General features: G+C 37.9%; 1 protein-coding gene across 1 annotated transcript in view; it reads right to left on the reverse strand.

The window, feature by feature from the left end:
• The window catches only part of Ptbp3 (polypyrimidine tract binding protein 3), a 76,144-nt gene that overhangs the window by 15,630 nt on the left and 36,059 nt on the right, over nucleotides 1-24,455 (reverse strand). The window contains exons 5-8 of the mRNA XM_059254408.1: nucleotides 20,392-20,538; nucleotides 9,431-9,595; nucleotides 4,774-4,884; nucleotides 3,384-3,558 (exon numbers count right to left, since the gene is read on the reverse strand). Coding sequence (XP_059110391.1) covers nucleotides 3,384-3,558; nucleotides 4,774-4,884; nucleotides 9,431-9,595; nucleotides 20,392-20,538 — 598 coding nt within the window. The remainder of the gene's footprint in view (nucleotides 1-3,383; nucleotides 3,559-4,773; nucleotides 4,885-9,430; nucleotides 9,596-20,391; nucleotides 20,539-24,455) is intronic.

The following is a 24,455-nucleotide window of genomic DNA, read 5'->3' on the forward strand; positions in this document are numbered from 1 at the left end:
GTTTAATAAAAAACTGAGGGGGATGGAGGGATGGTTCAATGGTTAAGAGCACAGGCTGCTTGTGTCTCTGCCTAAGGCTTCTTCTAATTGCTTTAATGAAAAGCTGAGGGGGGTGGAGAGATGGCTCAGTGGTTAAGAGCACAGGCTGCTTTTCCAGACAACCTGATTCCCAGCACCCACATGGCAGCTCACAACTGTCTGTAACTCCTGTTCAGGGGATCAAAGACCCTCACACAGATATAGATACAGGCAAAACACCAATGCACATAAAATACAAATAAATACATAAAAAAAAAAAAAAAAGCTGAACAGCCGATAAGCTAGGCAAGAGAAGATAGGCGGGACTTCTGGGCAGAGAGGAATTGCAGAGTAATCAAAGGACATAGAGTTTGCCAGCAGACGCAGAGCAAGTGGGACATGCCATACTGGGGAAAAGTAAAGAGCCACATGGCAGAAGGTAGATTAAAAAATTTGGGATAATTACGTTATAAGAGCTAATCGGAAACAAGCCTAAGCTAAAGGCCAAGCTTTCATAATAATAAATCTCCTGTCATTATTTGGGTGCTGGCAATCCAAAGACAGTCCAACAAGAAAGCTTTCTACACAGAAAAGGACTAGAATATGGAACTCATTCATAAGCAAGTTCTATCACTGGGTAGTGGTAGCACAGGCCTTTAATCCCGGCACTCAAGAGGAAGAGGCAGACAGATCTCTGAGTTTGAGGCCAGCCTGGTCTACAGAGCAAGTTCCAAGAAAGCCAGGGCAACACAGAGAAACCCTGTCTCAAGAAACAAAAAACAGCTGGGCGGTGGGGGTGCACGCCTATAATCCCAGCACTCGGTAGGCAGAGCCAGGTGGATCTCTGTTGAGTTCAAGGCCAGCCTGGTCTACAGAGCAAGATCCAGGACAAGCACCAAAACTATACAGAGAAACCCTGTCTCGAAAAACAAAACAAAACAAAACAAAAAACAAAAAAAAAAAACACCAAACAAACAAAAGAAACAAAACAAGACAAAACAAACAAACAAAAAACAAAAAAACAAGAAACTACACATAAAAATTGAGAAGAATTGAAGAAAAAATTTATAAAGGGTGTCCAATGAAAAATGCTCTACTTTATTAATAGTGATAAAAACTTCGATGTTAAGGTATCATTACAGGGCTAAGGAAATAGCTGTCTATGAAGTGCCCGCCATGCAAATATGAAGGTCTGAGTATAGAAGAGGGTGGAGATAAGAGGATCCCGAGGGCTCGCTAGCCAGCTAGTCTAGCCAGTAAGTGAGCTCAAGATTCAGAGGTAGAGAATGACAGAGATGACAAGTGAAGTCAAACTCCGGCCTCCATGTGCACAAGCACACATGTGCACACACACAACCTTTAAAGTGATGTCAGAGGAAAGGAGAGTGTGCAGTCTCCAAGCCAAGAGAAGCAAGGAAGGAATCAGTGTCAAATATTAGAGAACAAACTTTCATATAAGACATAAATATTTTTCTCTGATAAATTACATTTAGAATGTAGACATTATTTTGAAGTATCTTATATTCAGAAACCAAAAACTCTTATTTTAATTTTCAAAGGTGCTTCTCCTTTCATAACAATATTTGTTATATCAGTATATATAATATATATTTTCCAATTATTGTAATAAAACTTGTTCTACATTTGATAGTCAAGTGCTTGCAAGCTTAAATTTGTCCTAATTTCTAATGACAAAGACAAAAAGGTTTTACTTTAAAATAGAATTACAAACTATTTTCTACAAAAATTTTGGAAAACCAATTAGTTATTTTAATGCTTTACTTTTCTCACATATAAAAGAAGTCTGAGCTAGTCATGATGGCACACTCCTTTAATCCCAGCACTTTGCAGGCAGAGGCAGACAGATCTCTGAGTTCAAGGCCAGCCTGGTCTACATACTGAGTTCCAGGACAGGCAGGGCTACATAAAGACATAATTTCAGAAAAATGAATGAATCAATGAATGAGAGAGAAGGAGAGAGGAAGAGGAGGGAGGAAGGGAAGGAGGGAGGGAGGGGGATTAAATACTACTAGGTATCAACAATATTTTAAGGTGTTACTTAGCAGAGGAAAATAAAGCCCAATGATATTTAAATTTAACTTTCCTAAATAATAAATACTACTTTTTAGATATATAAAGCTGAAAATTAATCTAATGATACATGCAAGATAGTCAATTCATTTTTTTTTTTTGGCCTTTACATAAAGGTTTATCTTTTTTAAGATTTTTGTTGTTATTGCTTGTGTTTTTGGTTTTTTTGGAGACAGGGTCTCTATGTAGTCCTGGCTGTTTTAGAACTCACTATGAACACCAGGGCTAGCCTCCAATTCACAGACATCCTCCTTCTTCTGTTTCCTGATTAAAGGTGTGGGCCACCATACCTGGCCATTAAGATTTACTTTATTTTACTGAGTGGTGGTGGCGCACGCCTTTAATCCCAACACTCAGGAGGCAGAGGCAGGCGGATCTCTGTGAGTTCGAGGCCAGTCTGGGCTACATAATGAGTTCCAGGAAAGGCGCAAAGTTACACAGTGAAACCCTGTCTTGAAAAAATCTTTACTTAAAGTAATAAATTTTTATATTATTTTAAATAAGAGGGAAGCTCTTCAAACCTACTTTTGAAGACCTAATTTGGAAAGCAAATATTTTCAAGGGGTCTATTTATTGTAAAATATTAATATTCACATATTAATTGTAAAATATTAATATTCACAAAGATGAAGTTTACTGCTTAAGTAAAACAGAATAAGATCAATTCTTTTTGAATAAAGGGAAAACAAAATGCTAATTTAGGACACTGATTTGAAAGTTATTACTCTTTTTTTGTTGTTGTTGGTTCTATTGTTGTTGTTCAAGACAGGGTTTCTCTGTGTAGCCTTGACTGTTTTGGAACTTACTCTGTAGACCAGGCTGGCCTAGAACTCACAGAGATCCATCTGCCTCTGCCTCCCACGTGCTAGGATTGAAGGCGTATGTCACCACCAGATAGCAAGTTATCATTACTTTAAAAGAAAAATTATTTTTCTCAAGAGCACTTAATGCCAAAATTCTGCTTACAAATCTGCAAATTTAAAATCAAAGTTAACATTAAGATAATTAATTTAAAGCAAATAAGTAGCTTTTGGGTAATATTATTAATGTGTTAATGTTTGAAAAATAACTTGGAACAGAATTTCATACTTCTATGTTTTGTGAACTAACAGCACTACCTTATTAAGGTTTAATATACAGGCATATTTGTTTCTTTAGAATATATGCTTTCCTTTAGAAGTCCCAAGAGAAGCCAAGAAGAAAAAGACTGACATAAATAAGTGAAACTCTAACTTTAGAAAATTTGCTCTGTGACTGAAAAGGGAACGACTCACCAAAAGCAGCAGCCATAGGAGGTTCAAGAGATGGCTGACCGTCACCAGTCGGAAGGTCTAAGCGAGTGAAGTCTCTGCTTTTGTCATTATTATATTTCACATTAAGGCTGGTGAGCTTGGAGAAGTCAATCCGCAGAGTGCAGCATGCATTATAGATATTCTGGCCATCCAAAGCCTAAAGAGATGAGAAAGGGACTGGTGTTTTGTCAAGACCATACTGACTCACTGACTAGTCTCTTCTGAGACAGCACCAATTTAACACTAAGCAGAGAGCAGAGGACAAAAGGCCAAAGATCTAGGTTTACTTTTATTATTCTCAAGTGGTCAGATCAATGAAAGAAAAAAACATAAAAGCTTGGAAAACTATTGTATTGTATTATATTATAGAAACACTATTATCATGGTTATTTTGTCCACAGTAAATATATAAAGGTGTTAATTTCATACTTCAATTTCATTTTAGTATAATTTATATTGGTGAGTATAATGTATTGATGAAACACTGTAAATAGTATGTTAGTCATATTACATAAAATATTATCTGCCATAGTTTTTTTTTTTTTTTTTAGAATTGCTTTTTTGAATAAAAAACAAAGGGAGTCAGTCACTTGTGACCAAAGATTAGTAATCCTCCCCTTCGCTAGAATAAATTTACCAGTGGGCTATTTGTGGTTACTGCCTGCTTTCACAAATAGTCAAATTTATAAAAACAGACACAAAACCCAAAAAATATGTCAACTGTATGATAAACATGCAGCTAGAGGATACAGAAAATGAAAAAACTATTCCACAAACTGTAAGAGAAACAAAAGTATGTTAAACTTGTATCTCTATCTCTAAACAAGTAACAAAGCAGAATTAAGGTTATTGACAGCTTTCCAAGAGAGCTGTAGCTAATGTGACCAAGTGTGTTACTTTGTCTCATTAAAACAAAACCAAAGATTCAAGTACTTAAAAAAAGAAAACATAGACTGACAGCAGCATATTTCTTAAGGTTTAATGTCTTTACCAATTCAGAGCTCAATAACAATGAGAGCTGAATATGGTTATAAAAGTAGTGAAATCAATCTCTGGCTGATTGAAGACAAGTAAATGAAAGCACAAGGTCAAACATCTACTGATCAGTCAGACTGCATCAGGAGTGCTATGCTTAGGTACAGATTTAAATGTGACCACCAGCAATGAGTCTCAGAGATCTGAGAAATGATAGACTAAAGCTGCTTTTTCCAATGGGAAAGCAGTAAGTTTTAGCTTAGAAGGAAACAATACAGTTTACAACAATCAAAAAGCACATTTAATAAAACACAAGGAGCAAGTGAGATGTGATGGCTTCTTCAGGTGTCTCCAAAGTGAGTGACTAATAATAATGGAAAAGGAAAAGTATAATTACCATTTTGGCATAATGTGCATTCAATGAGTCAGCATACTGAAGCAAGGCTTGAAACTGATTATTCTTTGTAAAGGTGATAATCTTCAAGACCGTGCCAAATTTAGAAAATATCTGGAAAAAAGGGTTTGTTTAAGACAATCTCTTGTTATGTGGTTCAAGCAGGCCTCAAATTCATGATCTCTTACCCTTTAATATGTAAAATATAATTTTCTCTATTAAAACTTCTGGTACAAAAATGTCTTAAAATAAGCCTCAGATGTTAGCGTCCTATGCATGATCCTGGCACACAACAGGTACTCAATTATTTAACCAATTTTATAGTATGTACAAATGGTACAATTTTAAAACAGAAGGCTATAATAGTTATTAACTGATAGTGATACAATGATGTTCACAAGTGTATGAATTAAAATAAGAAGTCAAATGACTTATTTCACCCCTGTAAATCACCAGCTACTTCTGGAGGCTTTTATAGGCAGAAACAAGATGTTCAAATACAGGCTTGTTCAAATTTTAAGATACTTTTTTAAGTACTGGCAAATTAAAGAGCAACCAAAATGATCTGCCTTTCTTGAGACAATAAATAGGCAAAGGAAACCATAATGTTTGGTTTTATCAAAGTATTATAAGAAAAATAGGAGCAAGAGAGAGGAATGAGATTAAATGGAGTGCATTGGTAGAGCAAAATTCAAACCAGCTCTAGCTCCTCTAACTTTAAGCACACAATCTAGAAGGGCACTGTGGTTTGAGTAAGAATGGACCCACAGGCTCATATATTTGAATGCTTAGTCACCAGGGAATGGTAATATCTGAAAGGATTAAAACGATTAAGAGGTGGGACCCTGTTGAAGGAAGTGTCACTGGGGGTGGGCTTTGAGGTTTCAAAAGCCCATGCCAAGCTCAGAGTCTCTCTCTTTGCCTATAGATCAGGATGTAGCTCTCAGTTACTGGTCGAGCACCTGCTTGCTTGCAGCCCAGTCCCCACCCCATAATGATAATAGGCTAAACTTCTGATACTGTAAGCAAGCCTCCAATTAAATGTCTTCTTTTGTAAGATTTGCATGGTCTTGGTGTCTCTTCACAGCAACAGAACAATGACTAAGTCAGGGTGAAGGAGATACAGTGTTGAGGGAGAGGACTTAAAGTAAAGGAAGACTCTTTAAGGAGGAACATCTGAGATGACTGAATGACGAACATCAGTCAACTGACTTTGTAGGTTAAGGAGTATCCCAAGCCCAAGAAACAGAAAGGGAAGTAAAGATAGGGCTAAACTAGAGAACAGAGAACACAGATAGACAGGGTTCCAGAAAAGACAAGGTGTTAAAGCATTTTAGGTACTGAGGATAAGTAAATGGGGGCAACATTTGTATGTGAAGCCTAAAGGCTTTGGTAAAAAGATTTTTTTCCCCATTGCCCTGGAAAGAAGAACTAAACAATGACTTCTGTAACTAAAGACTGAAAGTCTTAACCAAACTGATGGTACTGAAAATTGAAAAGTCCTGCTCACCCAGGATTCCATGATTTTCTATATAAGAAAGTCTGTTACTGTTTGGGGAAAATGCTCACTAGACCATTAGGACATGACCTCATGACACCAAGTGCACCTGATGGATGGTGGCAATGTTGAGTCATTGGTTTAAAAGTACCTTTTTTAAGAATATAAATAAGCAACAGCATTACAAAAGCAGATGCAAACACTCTACTGATAGGTAATAGAGGTCGTTATCTTTGTGAAAGAAACAGAATAAAAGACAAGTTACAAATCAAGTCTCCAGTACTTTGACTGTTAAATGCTACTTTGTGCAATAAACAGAAAACAAATTTAACAGAACAATGAAACCAATGACTTAAGCAACTACTAAACTACTTTTAGGGAAGGACAAGGGTGGCTACAAACATGACTGTTAAAGTTCCCTGGGAAATGCTTCACAGGTGCACTTTATTTTGAAAACGGTACTTAGATAACTATTGAAAGAAACACAGTAGTCCTACTAACTGGTATACTTGGTATTTACATTCCTGGGAACACACTGGGAAAGGATCCAACTCCTATCATAAACTGAAATGCTAATGGTGGAAGTGGGCTAAGAGCCCACTTATTTATATGTTTGAATTCAGGTTAAGATGTGTTTCAGTTTTTGAACATACACACACCCACCCTGCAATTCTTCATTTAGTCATATATATCCAAAGGCACATATGAGGGTTTGAATGAGCATGTCCCCCATAGGCTCAAATATTTAGATACCTGGTTCCCAGAAATTGGAATCAAGGAGTAGACTACTACAGTGACAAAACTGACCATGCTTTTTTTTTTTTTTTTTTTTTTTTTTTTTTTTTTGAGAAATGTGAAAGACTTTGGAATTCTGAATTAGAAAAGTGGAGTTCAATGGGTCATCCTAGAAGAAGTTTGGAAGACAGTAGTGCTGAGGACTATGGAAGCCTGGCTTAAGATGTTTCTGAGGGGAACAATAATATCAGCAACTGGGCTAGAGACCATTTCTGCATAATTTTGGCTAAGACTGTGACTACTTTCTGGCCTTGTCCTAAGAATTTGCCTTCAGCTAAATTTGAAAGTAATAAAATAAGCCAGTGTTGGTGGTGGGTGGTGGTGGCAGCACATCTCTTTAATCCCAGCACTCAGTTGACAGAGGCAAGTGGATCTTTGTGGGTTTGAGGCCAGCCTGGTCAACAGAGCTAGTTCTAAAACAGCTAAGGCTACACAAAGAAACCCTGTCTCAACCTGCCCCCCACCAAAAGTGATAGACTAATTTCTTTAATGGAGAAAATTCCAAGACAGCCTAGCAATGATTGCCATGTGGTTATTAGTGATCACACTTATGCAGATCCACAATGGATAAGAGCAAGTGAAGAAAAAGAAGTATAAAGTGTACAGTTTGAAGAAAAAAAGAGCCTCAGGGGAGGAGCCAAGGCTCATGTTGAGAGATAAAATAAGTAATGGTGCCTAGCTCTACTGTAAAGCAAGCAGCTGAACATAGCAGTGTCATCCATGTGGTTCTGGCTTTAGAGTCGTGAAGGACACATGAGTAAAGAGATTGTGGAATCTTCTTACAGGGTTTAGGAGTGGCCATGGAGTGGAGCATGGTGGTTTGAATGAGAATAGCTCCTATAGGCTCATGTTTGCGTATCTGGCCCCAAATTGGTGGAACTATTTGGGAAGGATTAGGAGATATGGCCTTATTGAAGGATGTGTCCCCAGTTTTACTCACTAGAAAATTATGTAAGTAGGTGACCTTCCAATTTGTAAATTTTAAATATCACTAGCCCTGATTTAGTGGAATATCTTTGATAAGACAGTTTACATGCACTAATGAATTACCTACAAAGATTACACTGGACATAAGTGATTATCTAACATAATGCATATCATATATCTGTGTATATACTAAAGCTTATTAGAGATCTTCCCTTCAGAATTTATATATACATATATACACATATACATATCTCTACCTATCTACTTACCTACCTATCTATGTGCAATTTTTTTTTTTTTGGAGGGGGTTAGTTGAGACAGGGTTTCCCTGTGTAGCACTGGCTGTCCTCAAACTTACTCTCTAAATCAGTCTGGCCTTGAACTGACAGAGATCCTCTGCTTTCGAAGTGCTGGGATTAAAGGTGTACACCACCACTGCCTAGCCAATTATTTTTATTTATAGGGGTGTGTGTGTGTGTGTGTGTGTGTGTGTGTGTGTGTGTGTGTGTGTGTATGCATGTGCCATGATGATAATGGACTAATAATAAGCCTCTGAAACTATAAGCAAGCCCCAAATTAAATGTTTTCTTTCAGTAAGAGTTGTCTTGGTCATGGTGTCCCTTCATAGCAATAGTACAATGACTAAAGACAGGAAAATAATTCAAATTTGATGATTTTTGACATGGGGTTTTGCTATCAACTGGACAATCCTCCTGTTTCAGCCTCTTAAGTGCTAGGGTTATAAATGTATGCCACTACATTAAAATTAGAATTTTTTACCCACTATTTTCCCTCTAGTGTTTGGTATTATTCTCATAGTTACTGGTATTAGGAATTGAATGTAAGATCTCATGCATGAAAGTTATTCATGCCACATGTCTCTACCACTCAGTTACATCCTAAGCCCTGCCACTCTTATGCATCTTTTAAAATCTAAAATTCAAGTTAGGCCAGGTGTAATGACATAACACCTTTAATATCAGCACTCGAGAGGCAGAGGCAGGCACACCTCTGTGAATTTGAGACCAGTCTGGTCTACAGTGAGTTACAGGACAGGGGTATATAGGTTGACCCTGTCTCAAAATAAACAAAGGAAGAAAATTTAGAAAAGGGAGGCCGTCAAAAAATACCTGACACAATTTCTTCTATGAAACAGGATGGTAAATCTTATTTATTATTTAAGCAGATAATGAAAAGAAAATATCAATCAAATCAGTAAACAACAGATTGGGGGGGGGGGAGGTTACTCTGTGTAGTGCTGGCTGTTCTGGCGCTCACTCTGTAGACCAGGCTGGCCTTGAACTCAAAGGATCTGCCTGCCTCTGCCTCCCAAGTGCTGGGATTAAAGCTGTGTGCTATCACACCCAACTTAGAAAACAGATAATAACTAAAGTTCGAGAAACCACTTTTGATTCTGCTTTCAGAGAGCTTGTTCCTTACCTGATGAAGAACTTCCAGAGTGACAGGGTAAAATAGGTTTTCAATAATTATCCGGAGCACAGGGCTCTGTCCAGCCAGCACTGTGCCTTCATTGGAAGGAGCTCCAGGAAGGGACAGGTTTCCTGACTGGACAGCACTGACAGCCTGCAGTGCAGCTTGGGCTCTCTAGAAAACAAGCCAAAAATAAGAAAAAAGAAAAATTACCACTTTTGATCACAGAAGCAGTGAATGGATCCTGAAGCTGAGATGACATAAAACAATTCATTCCCATATACTTTATCTGGATGCACATATCCCAAGTAGTAGAGAGCCAAGTTTTCAGTGTCCTTGGTTTTTTGTATTTTTTTTTTTTAAAGATGGGGCTCAGGAGATGTCTCAGCCAATAAAGTACTTGTTGTGTAAGCATGAGGACCTGGGTTTGATCCTCCAAACACACATGAAAAAAGCCAGGAGCAGCGGTGCATGCTTTAGTTCCAGCATTACTGCTTAACAATTCAGTTCTAAAGTCTTTGGATGACTTAAGATAAGTGTAAATGTGACTGGTGTGTTAGTGGGGAAAGTAGGTCATTATTATAAGCAGGCCTCCCTGCCGTGGAACATCATGAACAAGCAGAGGAGCAAATCCACAGCCAGGGCTGCCTTGCAAAGGGAAATCTGGACCCAAATAAGGAAAAGAAGGTATCTATGGGTGTGTGTGTGTGTGTGTGTGTGTGTGTGTGTGTGTGTGTGTGTGTGTAAGGTGCTTTCAATGTTCGCTATCATCTGAAGAGCATGAGAAGAATCAGAAGATGGGTGGGGAGCAGCTGATGGAGAATGCCAGAGCCCAAGGAGTTAGAAGGGTGCCCACAACGATATAGGTAGCCAATGTGATGAAGACAGCCTGAGCAGGATGAAGAGGTCCATCCATGGAGTGGGCAAGCAATGAACCGGTATGAAGAGCTAGCCTGGCAAGGGGTGTTAGTGTACAAGCAAGCTTCTAATACATTTCCACTGAAATGAAACAAGGACTTCTAAAAACAATTGGTTCAGAGCTGTAGCAGGAAAAGCAGAAGGTAAGTGTGAAATAATTTTGGTTTTGTAGTATTTTTTTACATTTTTCCAGAATGTAAAAATCACTGAAATGATAAAGGTGATACGTCAAAAGGTTACAGAAAACAACTTGAAAGGGCTCCCACTGAACCAATCCAAGAAATTTGAACATCAAAAGTCATCCATAAAACAAACAGAAACCCCTAAGTCCATAATGCTAACTGACAACTGATAGCTAGTAAAGAACAGCATTTATGGTATCTCCAAATAAATGCCTATGCACGAGATATTACTTCTTTCCCCCTTGAAGTCGGGCCCTCCATATCTGCAGGTACAACATCTAAACACAAATGAAAAAATTTCCATCTACACACACACACACACACACACACCCTTAGGGGTTTTTGTTGAGACCAGGTCTTGCTATTATGTAGCTAAGGCTGGCCTGGAATTTGTCACCCTCCTTTCTGAGTGCCGGGTACTGCAAGGGTATATATCACCACATCTGGCAGTATTACAACTACTTACATAGCATTCACACTGCATTAGGTATTTTAAGTAATCTAGAGGGAATGTAAAGTGTACACAACAATGTGTGCTTATGGTATATACAGCTATTACACCATTTTATAGAAGTGGTTTTAGCATCCTTGGATTTTTTTAGAATGGGGGGGGTCCAAGAAACAACTAACCAACCTACCACCCTTCTCAATGAATAATGGGTGAGAAGTGTACTAACTTCAAAGTACAGAAGCCTGGCAAACATGACTGTGTCACTTTTAGATATTTGTCAAAGATACATATCCTGAACTGAAATCACAACGAAATATAAGACCAACAAAAGCTGAGGGAGATTTTGAGAAATAAACTGCCTTTCGTTTTCTTCTTTTCTTTCTTTCTTTCTTTCTTTCTTTTTTTGTTTTGTTTTGTTTGGTTTTGTTTTTTTGAGACAGGGTTTCTCTGTGTAGCTTTGTGCCTTTCCTGGAACTCACTCGTAGCCCAGGCTGGCCTTGAACTCACAGAGATCTGTCTACCTCTCTGCCTTTCATTTTATAAGGACATGAGATTAAAAGAAAAGCAGAGTTTGTCTAAAATGACTAAAAAGACATAACCAAACAGAACACATACATGAGCCTAATTATACCATTTTGCTACACGCAGTACTATCAGAACAATTAGCAAAACACAAATGGGATCTACAGGTGGCAGAGGAGTAATGTATCAATATTAATTTCTTATTTTGGGGGATGTGTGTCCAGAAGTAGATACTGAACTCAGGGCCTCATGCACACCAGGCAAACATCCTATCCAAGAATTTTTGGGGTACTTTTTTTTAATTAAGAAATTTTCTACTCACCCTACATAACACCCACAGATCCCACCTCCTCCCTCCCCCCATCCAAGCCACTCCCCATCCCCACATCCTTCAATTCAAGGTCTCCCATGGGGAGTCAGCAGAGCCCGGCGGCGGCGGCGGCGGCGGCGGCGGCGGAGGCGGCGGCACCACCGGCGGTACCACCCCCCCCCCCCTCCGCATCAAGGCTGCGCAAGGTACCACACTGCATAAAGTCATATCTGAGCTGGCTTTAAAATATACTGTGTGGTCCCAATAGATCCTAAACTCATGATCCTCCTAAGTAAATGTGATTACAGGTCTGTGTTACCAACCCAAACAAGTGTTGACTACCTTATTCTAGTTGGTAGAAGAAATGCCCCATTTGTAGGAAGCATACACAAAGTACCAGTCAATAATAAAGGAGCGGGTTGGTCATATACTCTCAAAAGGCTTGAGAATTGAAACTTTATACTCTACCTGCATATATTTTCTACATTTTTAATTCCCTCAAAACTTACAATAATTATTTTTAAACAGGAACTGAAAGGAGAATAAGTACAACCTGCATAACATCAACTGTATGTATATATATTTTAGAGCTGACCTTTTGCTATTGGAAAAAAATTGGTATACTCTTCCCCAAGGAAGACTATTTCTTCAGTTCTCAGCACTCCTTAGTTGCCTGTGGTTCTTTGTGCATGGTTGAGGCCTTGTGCACCCCAACCCCAATGGAGACATAGCTGGCCTCAAACTCAGCGTAGTGCTGAAATTACAAAAAGTTCCTCCATGCTAGCAATATTTACTTAAGAATGGTGATAATATGGAAAATGTGTGTACATCAAAATGAAAAATTCTACAAATTTAATATAGCTTTCATTTTCATACATTATAATCAATTCCAAAATGTTAGTCATAGAATTGTTATTTTAAATAATTGGCGGTAGTTTATACTTTGTGTTTATAATTTTTCTAATGTGAAATGCTTGAGTTTTTTGTTTTTTTTTTTTCCCAGAGCTGAGGACCGAACCCAGGGCCTTGCGCTTGCTAGGCAAGCGCTCTACCACTGAGCTAAATCCCCAACCCCAAATGCTTGAGTTTTTAATGTTTTGCTATAATGAATTTTGTTAAAATTAAGTGCCTTTATCAAACTTGGGAGCCTTTTACTTCTGTATGCTTAATTCAACAAATCCCCCCCTTTTTTTAATACACCTGTATTTGTTCTTTTTCTTTTATTATTTTCTTTGTTTTGAGACTATACCTCTGGCTGTCCTGGAACTAACTACATAGAGCAGGCTGTTCTTGAACTCAGAGATCTGCCTGTCTTTGCCTCCCAAGTGCTGTAATTAAAGGCTGTACCATTGTCCCTGGCTATGAATATGTTCTTTGTCTATTTTAAACACTTAATTTGTTCCTTATAAATTAGAGAAAGTCTTTTTTTTTTTAAAAAAAAATACAGAATACTTCACAAATCTGTATGAGTGCAGAGGCCACACTAATCTCTCTATCAATTCCAATGTCTACATATGCTGAGGTGAACATAATCCTTTCAAAAATGCTAGTGTATTTTAATAGTGATTTTATAATATAGACTTTTTTTACATATCAGATAATACAAAAAACGACCCAATGTTTAGTTTCCAAAGCAACATCACCTTAAGAACAATATGTGAATTAACTGAATATTTTGTTTGTATCATTACTTCTCAAAACTTATTCTCTTATAGCCAATAGTGTGGGGCCCTAGAACCCCAGTCTTGCTTTAAACATGACAATCTACCTCTGTGAGATTCTTAGTAAGATTTTACTAGAAAATGAGGGTGGTGCCGCTTTTATAAGTTTGAAAACTAACTCAGATTTCCATTTGAATCTTTAACTTGATGTGTATGGGGTGAGGGGTACCAATAAAAAAAAGTTAAAGTTACAAGATTAGAATTAACAAGCAAATATTGTATGAACTGTATTCTACACACACCACAAGTTAAAGAGGCATATGGAAGGTATTAGTCAGTGCTATCCTACAGCTAACAGATTCCTGTAAAAAAGCCTAGATTTTAACCCTGCTCAATATAACAGCTATCAGCTACAGTAACTGGGGAACTGAATTTTGTTGTTTTTGTTTTTGTTTTTTCGAGACAGGGTTTCTCTGTGTAGCTTTGCACCTTTTCCTGGAACTCACTTGGTAGCCCAGGCTGGCCTCGAACTCACAGAGATCCGCCTGGCTCTGCCTCCCGAGTGCTGGGATTAAAGGCGTGCGCCACCAACGCCCGGCGTTTTTTTGTTTTTTTAAAGACAGAGTTTCTCTGTGTAGCTTTGGAGCCTGTCCTGGAACTTGCTCTGTAGACCAGGCTGGCCTCGAACTCATAGAGATCCGCCTGGCTCTGCCTCCTGAGTGCTGGGATTAAAGGCGTGCACCACCACTGCCCGGCTGGGGAGCTGAATTTTACAATTATCAAAATATAGGTCATTACTTCTGCATTAGGTATTACAGCTCTGGAGTATCTGGACAAAGACATTTCACAGTGAGCATTCCTCTCACGTTAAAAATGATTGAATACCTAAAGCATGTGCAACTAAACACAAATCTCATCTCACTTAATTCTTTACTTGCCTTGTCTATTAATTTTAATTCTAGTGAGTGCTTGCTGCTGCTAGTTTTGCTATCGTTCTTTCTTCACTTTTTCTCTTTGGTAGAAAAATATGAGATTCAATGGTGCATAATGTTCTCATCACTAGAGCATTCAATAGAGTCTGCACTGGTGCTCTCTAAAGAACTAACAAGAAAATGAACATATGCTTTTAAAGTGGGGTGTGTTGGTACCTGTAATCCCTGCACTGAGGGGATTGAGACTGGAAGATCAAAAGTTCAAGAGATGGAGGGGGAGGGAGGAGCAGAAGCAAAGAAAAGAATAAAGACAGGAAGGGGAGAGAGGAAGGAAAGAAAAGAACTTTTGAATTTAAAAAATGGGGGGGGTAGTGAAAATATGATAGATATATTTTATAAATGTAAGATTTTGAGCTTTTTCTTTTGAATTGAGACAGGGTTTTATGGTATAGCCAAGGGCAATTTTGAGCTAAAATCTTCCTGCCTCAGCCGTTCCAGTGCTGGGATTATAAATATGCATTAATACCACACACCAAGTTCTCAGTAGCAATTTTTAACTAAGCAAAAACATTTAAGCAAACAAAAAGTGAGAGAAGATAAAAATGCTTCTGATGTTTCAAATTATAATGCAATAAAATTACTGTGGGAGATGATTTTTAGAAATTTGGGGCAACAATTCTAGAATGACTATACTATTAATAAGGGACACAGAAGCAGTATAATCAAATAAGCACAAGGACTTTATTAAGTCTCATAAAGCTTAAACGTGCCCAAGGGAGCATGGTGGCACATACTTGTAATCCAGCACTTCGAAGCTGATAAAAGAGAAGAGGAGTAGGAGGACAGCCTGGGCTACAAAGAGAGTTCAACCTCATGTGGGCATCATAGTATGTCCCTATCTTAAACACCAAGTATCTGTGTGATGTGAAGATACATTTCCAAAGTCAAGAACAGAAACTAGCACAGAGTAAATATTCTAGTCTTTACTCTTAATTTTAATAATTATTTAGAAAACATTTTAAGGTAAAATCCTTACAAAGTCATTTCTGCAGATTCATAAACTACTTAACAAGGTCAAGAAAAACTCCAAAGTAAGAAGTTTTCAAATTTTGTGCTTCATAACATAATTACATTTTTTTCACATCGACCCACAATTACATTTAATAATTATGATTTTCCTGTAAATCAAGGAGGTAAAACTATTTCCTATCAATGGTTCTCAACCTTCCTAATGCTACGACGCTTTATACAGTTTTTTGTGTTGTTGTGACCCCCACCAAAAAGTTATTTTCGTTTCTACTTCATAACTGTAATTTTGCTACTGTTATGAATTGTAATGTAAATATCTGTTTTCCGATGGTCTTAGACAACGCCTTTGAAAATGTTAGTTTGACTCATCAAGGGGTCGCAACCTACATGTGGAGAAACATTGACTTCCTATGGACTTGAACAAGTATCCACAGCTGGGAAAGTCAAATGCATGCTTTGAGGTATATCTTGATACTCAGAGAACCCCAAAAAGGTAAGAAATGTGAATTTCTCCACTTCCTAGGCTTTCAGAATAAAAACAAACAAAAATCTCAACATTTTTAAGTACATGTAAACAGGTACTTTCCATTTTGACTTAATGCTGGTGTAGGGTTTGGAATGAAACTGTACAAAAGTGAAAGTAAAAAAGGGTTGGGAAGAAATCAAGGCTATCTAAGAATAAACTAGGCCATTTGGGTGCCTGTGGTTGCCGAGCAACTGGGATTTCTCACTGTTTCCCTTTGGCATAATCCAATCTTTAAGTTTTTATTAAATTATCTTTTCTTCTGGCAATTTATACTAACATCCTTAGGAATCAGACTATTGCTAAAACTGTATGACTTACATGAAGAAAATGTTTAAATTCTACTGAAAGGCTAAAAGAAAAACAAACAAAGCAGAACTTCTGGCAATAAAGGATCAGAGAAGAATATGTTAGTTATTTCCAAACTTACAAAACTCAACCCAATTCCAATTTATTAAAAAGAAAGAAAGACTTAACAAAATAATTATAAAGAATATGATCAGTTAATTTCTGAAGAGACAGTACAGTATATTGTTCCTCAATAGATTAAGCTATAGTGCTTACTAAGGCAGGAATGGAATAGAAATGTTCGGTCCAAACTAGATTTGGAGTGCATGCCAAGTGAGCAGCATTCATGAACAACGAATGCAACATATATTTATTAACAAGTGTATATAAATGCATACTGTAAGCATGCAGGAAGGGCATGCATGAAAAATTAAGATAAGTTTCTCATCAGTAGATTAATAAATGGGTTATTAAATAAGTAATGAAAAAGAAACTTATCTTGCCATAAGAAAGAATAAAGCCCCATCTTTATTCTTCAAAAAACAAACAAACAAAAAAACAAAAAAACAAACAAAGAAACCAACAGGAGAACGAAGACTTGAGTATCAAACCCGAAGCAATCAAAAGTATTGGAAGAGAGGCTGGAGAGTTGGCTGAGCTGCTGAGAGCACTTGTTGCTCTTGCAGAGGACATGGGTTGAGCTTGTCGTAACCACATCATAGCTCACAACTACCATAACTTAAGTTCCAAGCAACTGGATGCTTTCTTCTTCTGATCTCCATGGGCAACACACACACATGTGGTGTACATTCATAGACACACCATCAACAAAAATAAATAAATACATTTTAACAATATTCAAAGAAATCTTATTTCGTTTAAATCTTGGTGCACTGTACTGGAGCATGGTATGGAAAGACAAGATAATCTTAAGAGAGGTTGCTAAATGAATAAAAAAATATCTAAACATAAATTCATAGTCTGAAAGTAGAATGGTAGTTGATAGAGGCCAAGAAAAGGAGGAACTGGAAAGTTCTTATTTAAGACAGGGAATTTCAGTTCAAAACAGTGAAGAAGTTCCAAAGATGAATGAGTCATGGTTGTCCTCAACAACCATTAAAAATCTGTTATATGGCCAGGCGGTGGTGGCACACACCTTTAGTCCCAGCACTGGGGAGGCAGAGGCAGGCAGATCTCTGTGAGTTCGAGGCCAGCCTGGGCTACAGAGCGAGATCCAGGCACCAAAGCCACACAGAGAAACCCTGTCTCACGGGGAAAAAACAATCTGTTATGTGTCTCCTACAATTCAGAAAGTGAGAGGAGGACAGGAGAGATGGCTCATCAGTTAAAGCATCTGCAGCAATGCAAGCAGGAGGACCTGATTCTCAATCCAGGGAACGTGTGGAAAACCTCTCGGCACTGCCATATGTATGCCTGTGCTCCTCCAGGAGATGGAGGTGAGGACAGAATGCTCATGGACTCAAGGGCCAGCCAGCCTGGAGCTCAGTGTCAATAACATAGTCTCAAACAAGGTGGAAGGCAAGGAATGATGCCCAAAGCTGTCCTCTGACCTCTAAACAAAAAAGCCACACATTTGTGCCCATACTACAATGTACAAACATGAACATATTGCACATGCGCGCGCGCGCGCGCGCGCGCGCACACACACACACACACACACACACACACACACACACACACACACACACACACGGTTTTTTTTAAAGTTAAAGGAAATGACTCTAAGAAAAACTACTGCAAATTGTTATGAATTATTAAGTAAGAGTTTAACAATAAGATACAATTATTTAATATTAAGTAAATAAAGAAATCAGGAACAGATTATTAAAACATGGATATGCTTGAACCCAAGGATTTCACTGTTAGAAACAGATCTAATAAGATAAGGTTCCGCCGGGCGTTGGTGGCGCACGCCTTTAATCTGCACTCGGGAGGCAGAGCCAGGCGGATCTCTTGTGAGTTCGAGGCCAGCCTGGGCTACCAAGTGAGTTCCAGGAAAGGCACAAAGCTACACAGAGAAACCTTGTCTCGAAAAACAAAACAAAAAAAAAAAAAAAAAAGTATACTGTTGCAATACTATTAGTAAAACCATAAAACAGGAAAAACATTTCAATGCTTATCAAAAACCTGGACAAATTATAGCTCTTCTATTATGGAAATAACAAGCAGTCACTGAAAATTCAAAAGTGGCTCTATGTCTCATGCTGTAGAACAACGTCCATAACATATTGTTACAGAGTAAAAATGAAAGCACTTCACACACCAAAATTCCATCTGTGCACAGTTACATACATAGATACCGCAACAAAAGAATATATAGGAAAACATTAGCACCAATTATCCTGGTCAAATAGACGCTTGCTTTTTTTCTCCATATTTTTCTAGATTGCTCAAATGTTAAACCATGAGCAGGCTTCTTATTTGTGATCTATAAACTTCAATTTTCATTGAAGAAAATAGTCCGAGCTATAGCTCAATAGTACAGCTCCTCTTTAGCATGCTTAAGGCTCTAAATTTGATCACCAAGAAAGAAAAAGAGCATGAGTGGTGATTAATAGAAAGTCTGTTCAATTAAACAATATCAAATACTGCATCAGTTTATTATATGTCATTATGTACTAAAATAAGGATTATGTGCAGGAAATGTTCCTGTATTAATGTAGAAAATACTAATTTAATACAAGTACAAATGCTGTTCCCATAATAATCTCTCAACTAAAAAGCTGGAGAATTCTTGCCCTAGATCAAGAATACATGCAAAATTCTCTTTATATTAAAAAAATCTTACATTCTAAATACTTATGCTTATACCCACATACTGTGGAACAATTCTTTTGTACGCTGTGAAAATTTGTCACTTAGATTGGTTCAATAAAGAAGCTAACTGGCCAATAACTGAACAGGAGGTTATGTAGGAGAGCCAAACTAAGGATGCTAGGGTGAAGAAGGGCAAAATTAAGAGTCGCCAGAGTCGTACGGAGAGGCAAGATGAGCATGTTGTACTGAGAAAAGGTACCAAGCCACGTGGCAAAGTATAGATAAGAAATATGGGTTAGCCGGGCGGTGGTGGCGCACGCCTTTAATCCCAGCACTCGGGAGGCAGAGCCAGGCGGATCTCTGTGAGTTCAAGGCCAGCCTGGGCTACCAAGTAAGTTCCAGGAAAGGCGCAAAGCTACACAGAGAAACCCTGTCGGGAAAAACAAAAAAACAAAAAAACAAAAAAACAAAAAAAAAAAAAGAAATATGGGTTAATTTAAATGTAAGAGTTAGCTAGTAACAAGTCTGAACTATTGGCTGAGCATTTATAATTACTATAAGCCTCAGTGTGTTCATTTGGGAGCAGCTGACTGGACAAAATCTCCCGCATATACCCACAGATGACCTTTCATCAAACACCCTTCACTTTGCAGCAGACAGGAGATCATTACAGAAAACTGTAACTGGTCAAAATGCAGAGGACAACTGATGGACAGGTGCCCAGCCAGCCCCCCGGATACATTTACAACACAACCCCTGCATCCAAGGCTCAGGGAACATCATAGGGGGGAAAGGGAAGAGATTGTAAGAGCCAGAGGACAGGAAGTCTGCTATGAGATGCTATCTCCTAGAAATGACTGGGAAGCCACATCCAGGATACCTACATCAACATGTGGCTGCCTAAGCCAAGACTTGAACAAAAACAACACCAATAGAAATGCTAAACTGGAAGAGGGAAATCTCACAGGTCCTACTCTTACACAAAGAGTCACCAAAGCAGCTTATTTATTAACCAATGGGGACAACACATATTCAGAGTGTACAGAAAGACATCCCACAGCAGTGAAAATAGTTTTGAGGGGGAAAAAATGTTACTTCTTGCTTTTTCTGAGAGTCTTCCTGTATAGTCCAGCTTCCTATTGCTAGGATTACAAGAATGTGACCCCAATAAGTGTCATTTCTAATGTCATAACTTCCAACTTTTCCAAACAAAACTGTTTTTATTATTAAGCCTTTAAGAACAAATTATATACTCAATTATAATAAAGTGCACTTAAATGAATATATGGTAGTTCTTCTCTAAAGTATAGAAAATTAATTTTAAGTTATGATACCACGTTTCTATAATTATTCTTACAGATGCCTATAATACTTACAGCCTGATTAGGCAGATTGTCAGTCTTAAGTTCTCGGTGATTGGAATACTGGATATAAACAGGCTGACTTCGTAGATGAGGAGTAACAGGAGTGTAATAATTTACCATAGTAACAGCAGCTTCTTCAGAAGCCATTTCTAAAAAGGCCTGCAATAAACACAAAAGATGGTTAAGAATTACTGTATACTGGTCTAAATTCCTGCCTTCTTACCATACATGACATTACCCCCAAGAGGATGGAATAAATTTGGAAAATTGGGATCAATAAAAGTTTTTGAAGCCCACACACCTTTAATCCCAGCACTCAAGCAAGAGATCTCCATGAGTTAGTTCAAAGCCAGCTGGCCTACAAAGTGAGCTAGAGCTGTTATACAGAGAAACCCTGTGTGTACGCTGGGGGGGGGGGGGGGGGGGATACAATTTGGGAAATTGCCAGTTGGTAATTATTTTGTTTTTTTTTCCTCACTTCTGTTTCTTCAAATGCCTAAAAATAGTTACAAAGGTAAAAATAAATGTTTGCATCACTATGACAAATAAATACTTTGAGGAGTTATGATTTAATGGGTTTTGTTGTTATTGTTAAAATCTTGGGGCTAAATTGCTAGAGTACACAAAAGAAATAATAGAATTTCATGCAATGGGGCTAAATAAAGGAGTTAAAAACAAAACTCCAAGTGTGAGTGTGGTGGTGAACACCTTAACCCCAGTACTGGGAGCAGAGGTGGGAGAATCTCTGAGTTCTGGGACAGCATGGTACAGACCATAGTGAGACCCTGTTTTCTGTTTTAAAACAAACAAGAAAAGTTGAAAAACCTGTTAGAGGAGAGGAAAGGGGGACAGTTGGTGGAAAAGTACTACTCTGCCTAAATTCTTAAATAGGATCCGGGCATAATAATTTGCTCTTCTTCTACAAATGAAATGGAACATTCCTTTTTCAGTCAGAGTTCCTATCATCTCAAACACTGCCAACAAGGAGCCAACCAATCTGATCTGATAGCAGGGAATAAGAAATGTCATGGCCTGAGTAAAAACCTGATTTAAATCTCCACCTACCTACAGTAACTTGGTCAGACACCTCTGCGCCTCAGTTTCCTCTGTTAAAATATGCAGCTATCTGCTGTGGGATGTCTCTCTGTATGCTGTGAGTATGTGTTGTTCCCATTATTCCCTGCCATAGGCTGATGCAGCTTTATTTGTTAACCTATGTGGGTGATGGGAACCCAACCCAGAGCCATCTCTCCAGCCCCCACATTCAGTTTTTCTCACTTTTCAATTATGCTTCTAACCAACACTCATTCTGTATACTTTAAAACAAAAGCTACATATAAATCTCTATAAAGTATTTCCTGTTTTATATATCTACATTATGTTTATACACACATTGTATGCACATAAACATTTTATGTTTACACATTTGCATATTATGTATATGTGTATGTATATGTGTACATATATGTATACATACACACACACACACACACACACACACACACACACACACACACACACACACACACCCCTACCTGCACATAGCACTTTGAACTATTACCAGCAAAGAACAGGACTGGGTAATACCACATTTCAAAAAAAAAAAAAAAATTCTTTACTTGTGAATTTTTTCATTATACATGTGAAATACTTTTAATTACTTAAAGGTTTCCCAATTTAAGATTTATGATAAGAACTTCATAAAACTTAAAATTGTAGACCACAATGAGAAATCAAGTATACATTGTCAGCAGACAGCATTAACTTAAGGTACACCAAGAGCTTGCTACGTTCCATATCCACTTATCCATCTTTGCTCCTGTGAAGAAATCTCTTTGAACATATACTTACTACCTAATCCAGCACCCTATCATCCACGCCTTAGCAGAAACTCACATTATTTTAGCTAATGCTCCTGGGGCTTAGATATAAGTGTTGAGGGATTCTTAAAAACACACATGTACACATTTATAGCACATAAACACAAATACAACCATATTTCACATAAGACCTGGAGATGCTAGAAAATAAAATAGTTTCAAACCCTCCAAATAAAGACTATTTTTAAAATAAGATGCAAAGGATCAATTACTGAAATAGAGAAATACAGGAACTTCCTACGTGAATTCAATACTGATGAATCGTTCAAGTGACACTTGGTACCTATAATCACTGTACTAATACAAGGCGGGAGAGATAGCATGGAAAAGCAGGGATGGAAGAAGCTTCTTGACATTTAGATTTTATCCTATGCATTGATTCTAGCTTTGTAGACTGCCGTGATTTCTGTAATAGGATTAAAACAGCAATACAATTTTCTTCGTTTTGTTGTTGTTGGGGAAGGCAGGCTCTCTCTATATAGACCTGTCTGTCTTTGAACTCACTATGTAGACCAGGCTATCCCTGAACTCAGAAATCCCTTGCCTTGGCCTCCTGAGTGCTGGGATCAAAGGTATGTGTCACCACACAAACTTATAGTGAATCAAGGTTTGTCTCCTTTTTTAATGGCTGATGAAAAAGAATATAAACATACCAACCATACTGAGCACTCAGAACTACCTGTAAGAGTATCTCAAATTTATGCAAAAAAACCTGATCAAAAATTAACATAAGCATCTATAATAGGTACTGGTAATATAAATTATTAAAATGTTGAGTAAGCTAGACATGGTGGTGCATGCCTTTAATCCCAGAATTTAGGAGGTAAAAACAGGCAGATAGACTTCTGTGAGTTCAAGGCCAGCCTGGTTAAGAACACTGGCTGCAGCCGGGCAGGGTGGCAGACATTAATCCCAGCACTTGGGAGGCAGAGGCAGATGGATCTCCATGAATTTCAGGCCAGCCTGTTCTCCACAAAAGAGAGCACTTGGTCTCAGAATAAACAAACTGAAGAACACTGGCTGATCTGCTCCCAGGTCTGATTCCCAGTATCACTTGGCAGCTCAGAATTCTAACTCTACTCCCAAATGATCGGTCCATCACCCTCTTCTGACCTCCTTGAGTACTAGGTATGTACAAGGTGCACATATGTGAGTGCAGGCAAAACATACATACACATAAAAATTTTTAAATAAATCTTAAAAACAAAAATAAATTTTCCATATGGAATCCAGACAAGGCATTACTGATGCTTTTTCAAAATAACTGGTAAAGAGTTCTACTTTCATAATCTGAAAGTTATAATCCAAAGTACTACCCAGGGAGAAAGCTGGTAAAACTACCACCAACTCTCTCCCTAACATCCCACCTTCGCAAGTGTTTCCAATGACATCACAATCTCTTGGTGAAATGAATTACTAAAAGAGCTCCATGACCAAAATAAAACACAACAGCTATGGTTAACTTACAGAATTAACAGTAAACACAAAGAGAAGCTGTGGGCTTGCATGTAGACTGCCTTTCACAGACAATTTTAGATATGAACATACAACCCATACAATTTTTAGTAGCAGAGACTATGATTTTAGTGATAGCCATGTACCAATTCCAAGAAATATGTAAGCACAGACTGAATACTACAGAATGCTACTTGATGTCTCTAATTCTTAGTGACTTCATCTAAATTAAATAGGGATATTGTTTATTAAACAAAATGAACTCAATCAGGCATTATCCAGTGTCATGTCTGAATTATTTATAAATGGAACTACTCAAGAAAAGTAGAAGAAATAGGTAACACATTACAATGTGCTACAAAATTCCTAAGGCCTAGAGTCTTCTTCATTACAATGCTGGGCACACAAGATTTTCAGGACAACCAAAAATGTGTTAAGAGAACTTTTTCTACTAGGGTCTGAGTTGGAACAAGAAGCATTCAATTCTACGAGCATGACAGGTACTACATTTGGTCAGGTATCAGAAAAATGAAGCTTCCTTATTCACCTTAAGAAATACTGTTGCAGAAACACTGAAAAATCCAACTTTTGTGCTGTTGTTTTGGTTTGGTTTTCGATGAAGAGGTGGAGAGGAGACAAAGAGACAAGGAAGAAATACACTATATGGGAGAAAATATGTGCAAACTATGTATCTGATTAGGGGTTATTATCCAGAATAGACAAGGAATTCCACATATTCAA

The sequence above is a fragment of the Peromyscus eremicus genome, chromosome 2, assembly GCF_949786415.1.
Source record: "Peromyscus eremicus chromosome 2, PerEre_H2_v1, whole genome shotgun sequence".
NCBI classification, from domain to species: domain Eukaryota; kingdom Metazoa; phylum Chordata; class Mammalia; order Rodentia; family Cricetidae; genus Peromyscus; species Peromyscus eremicus.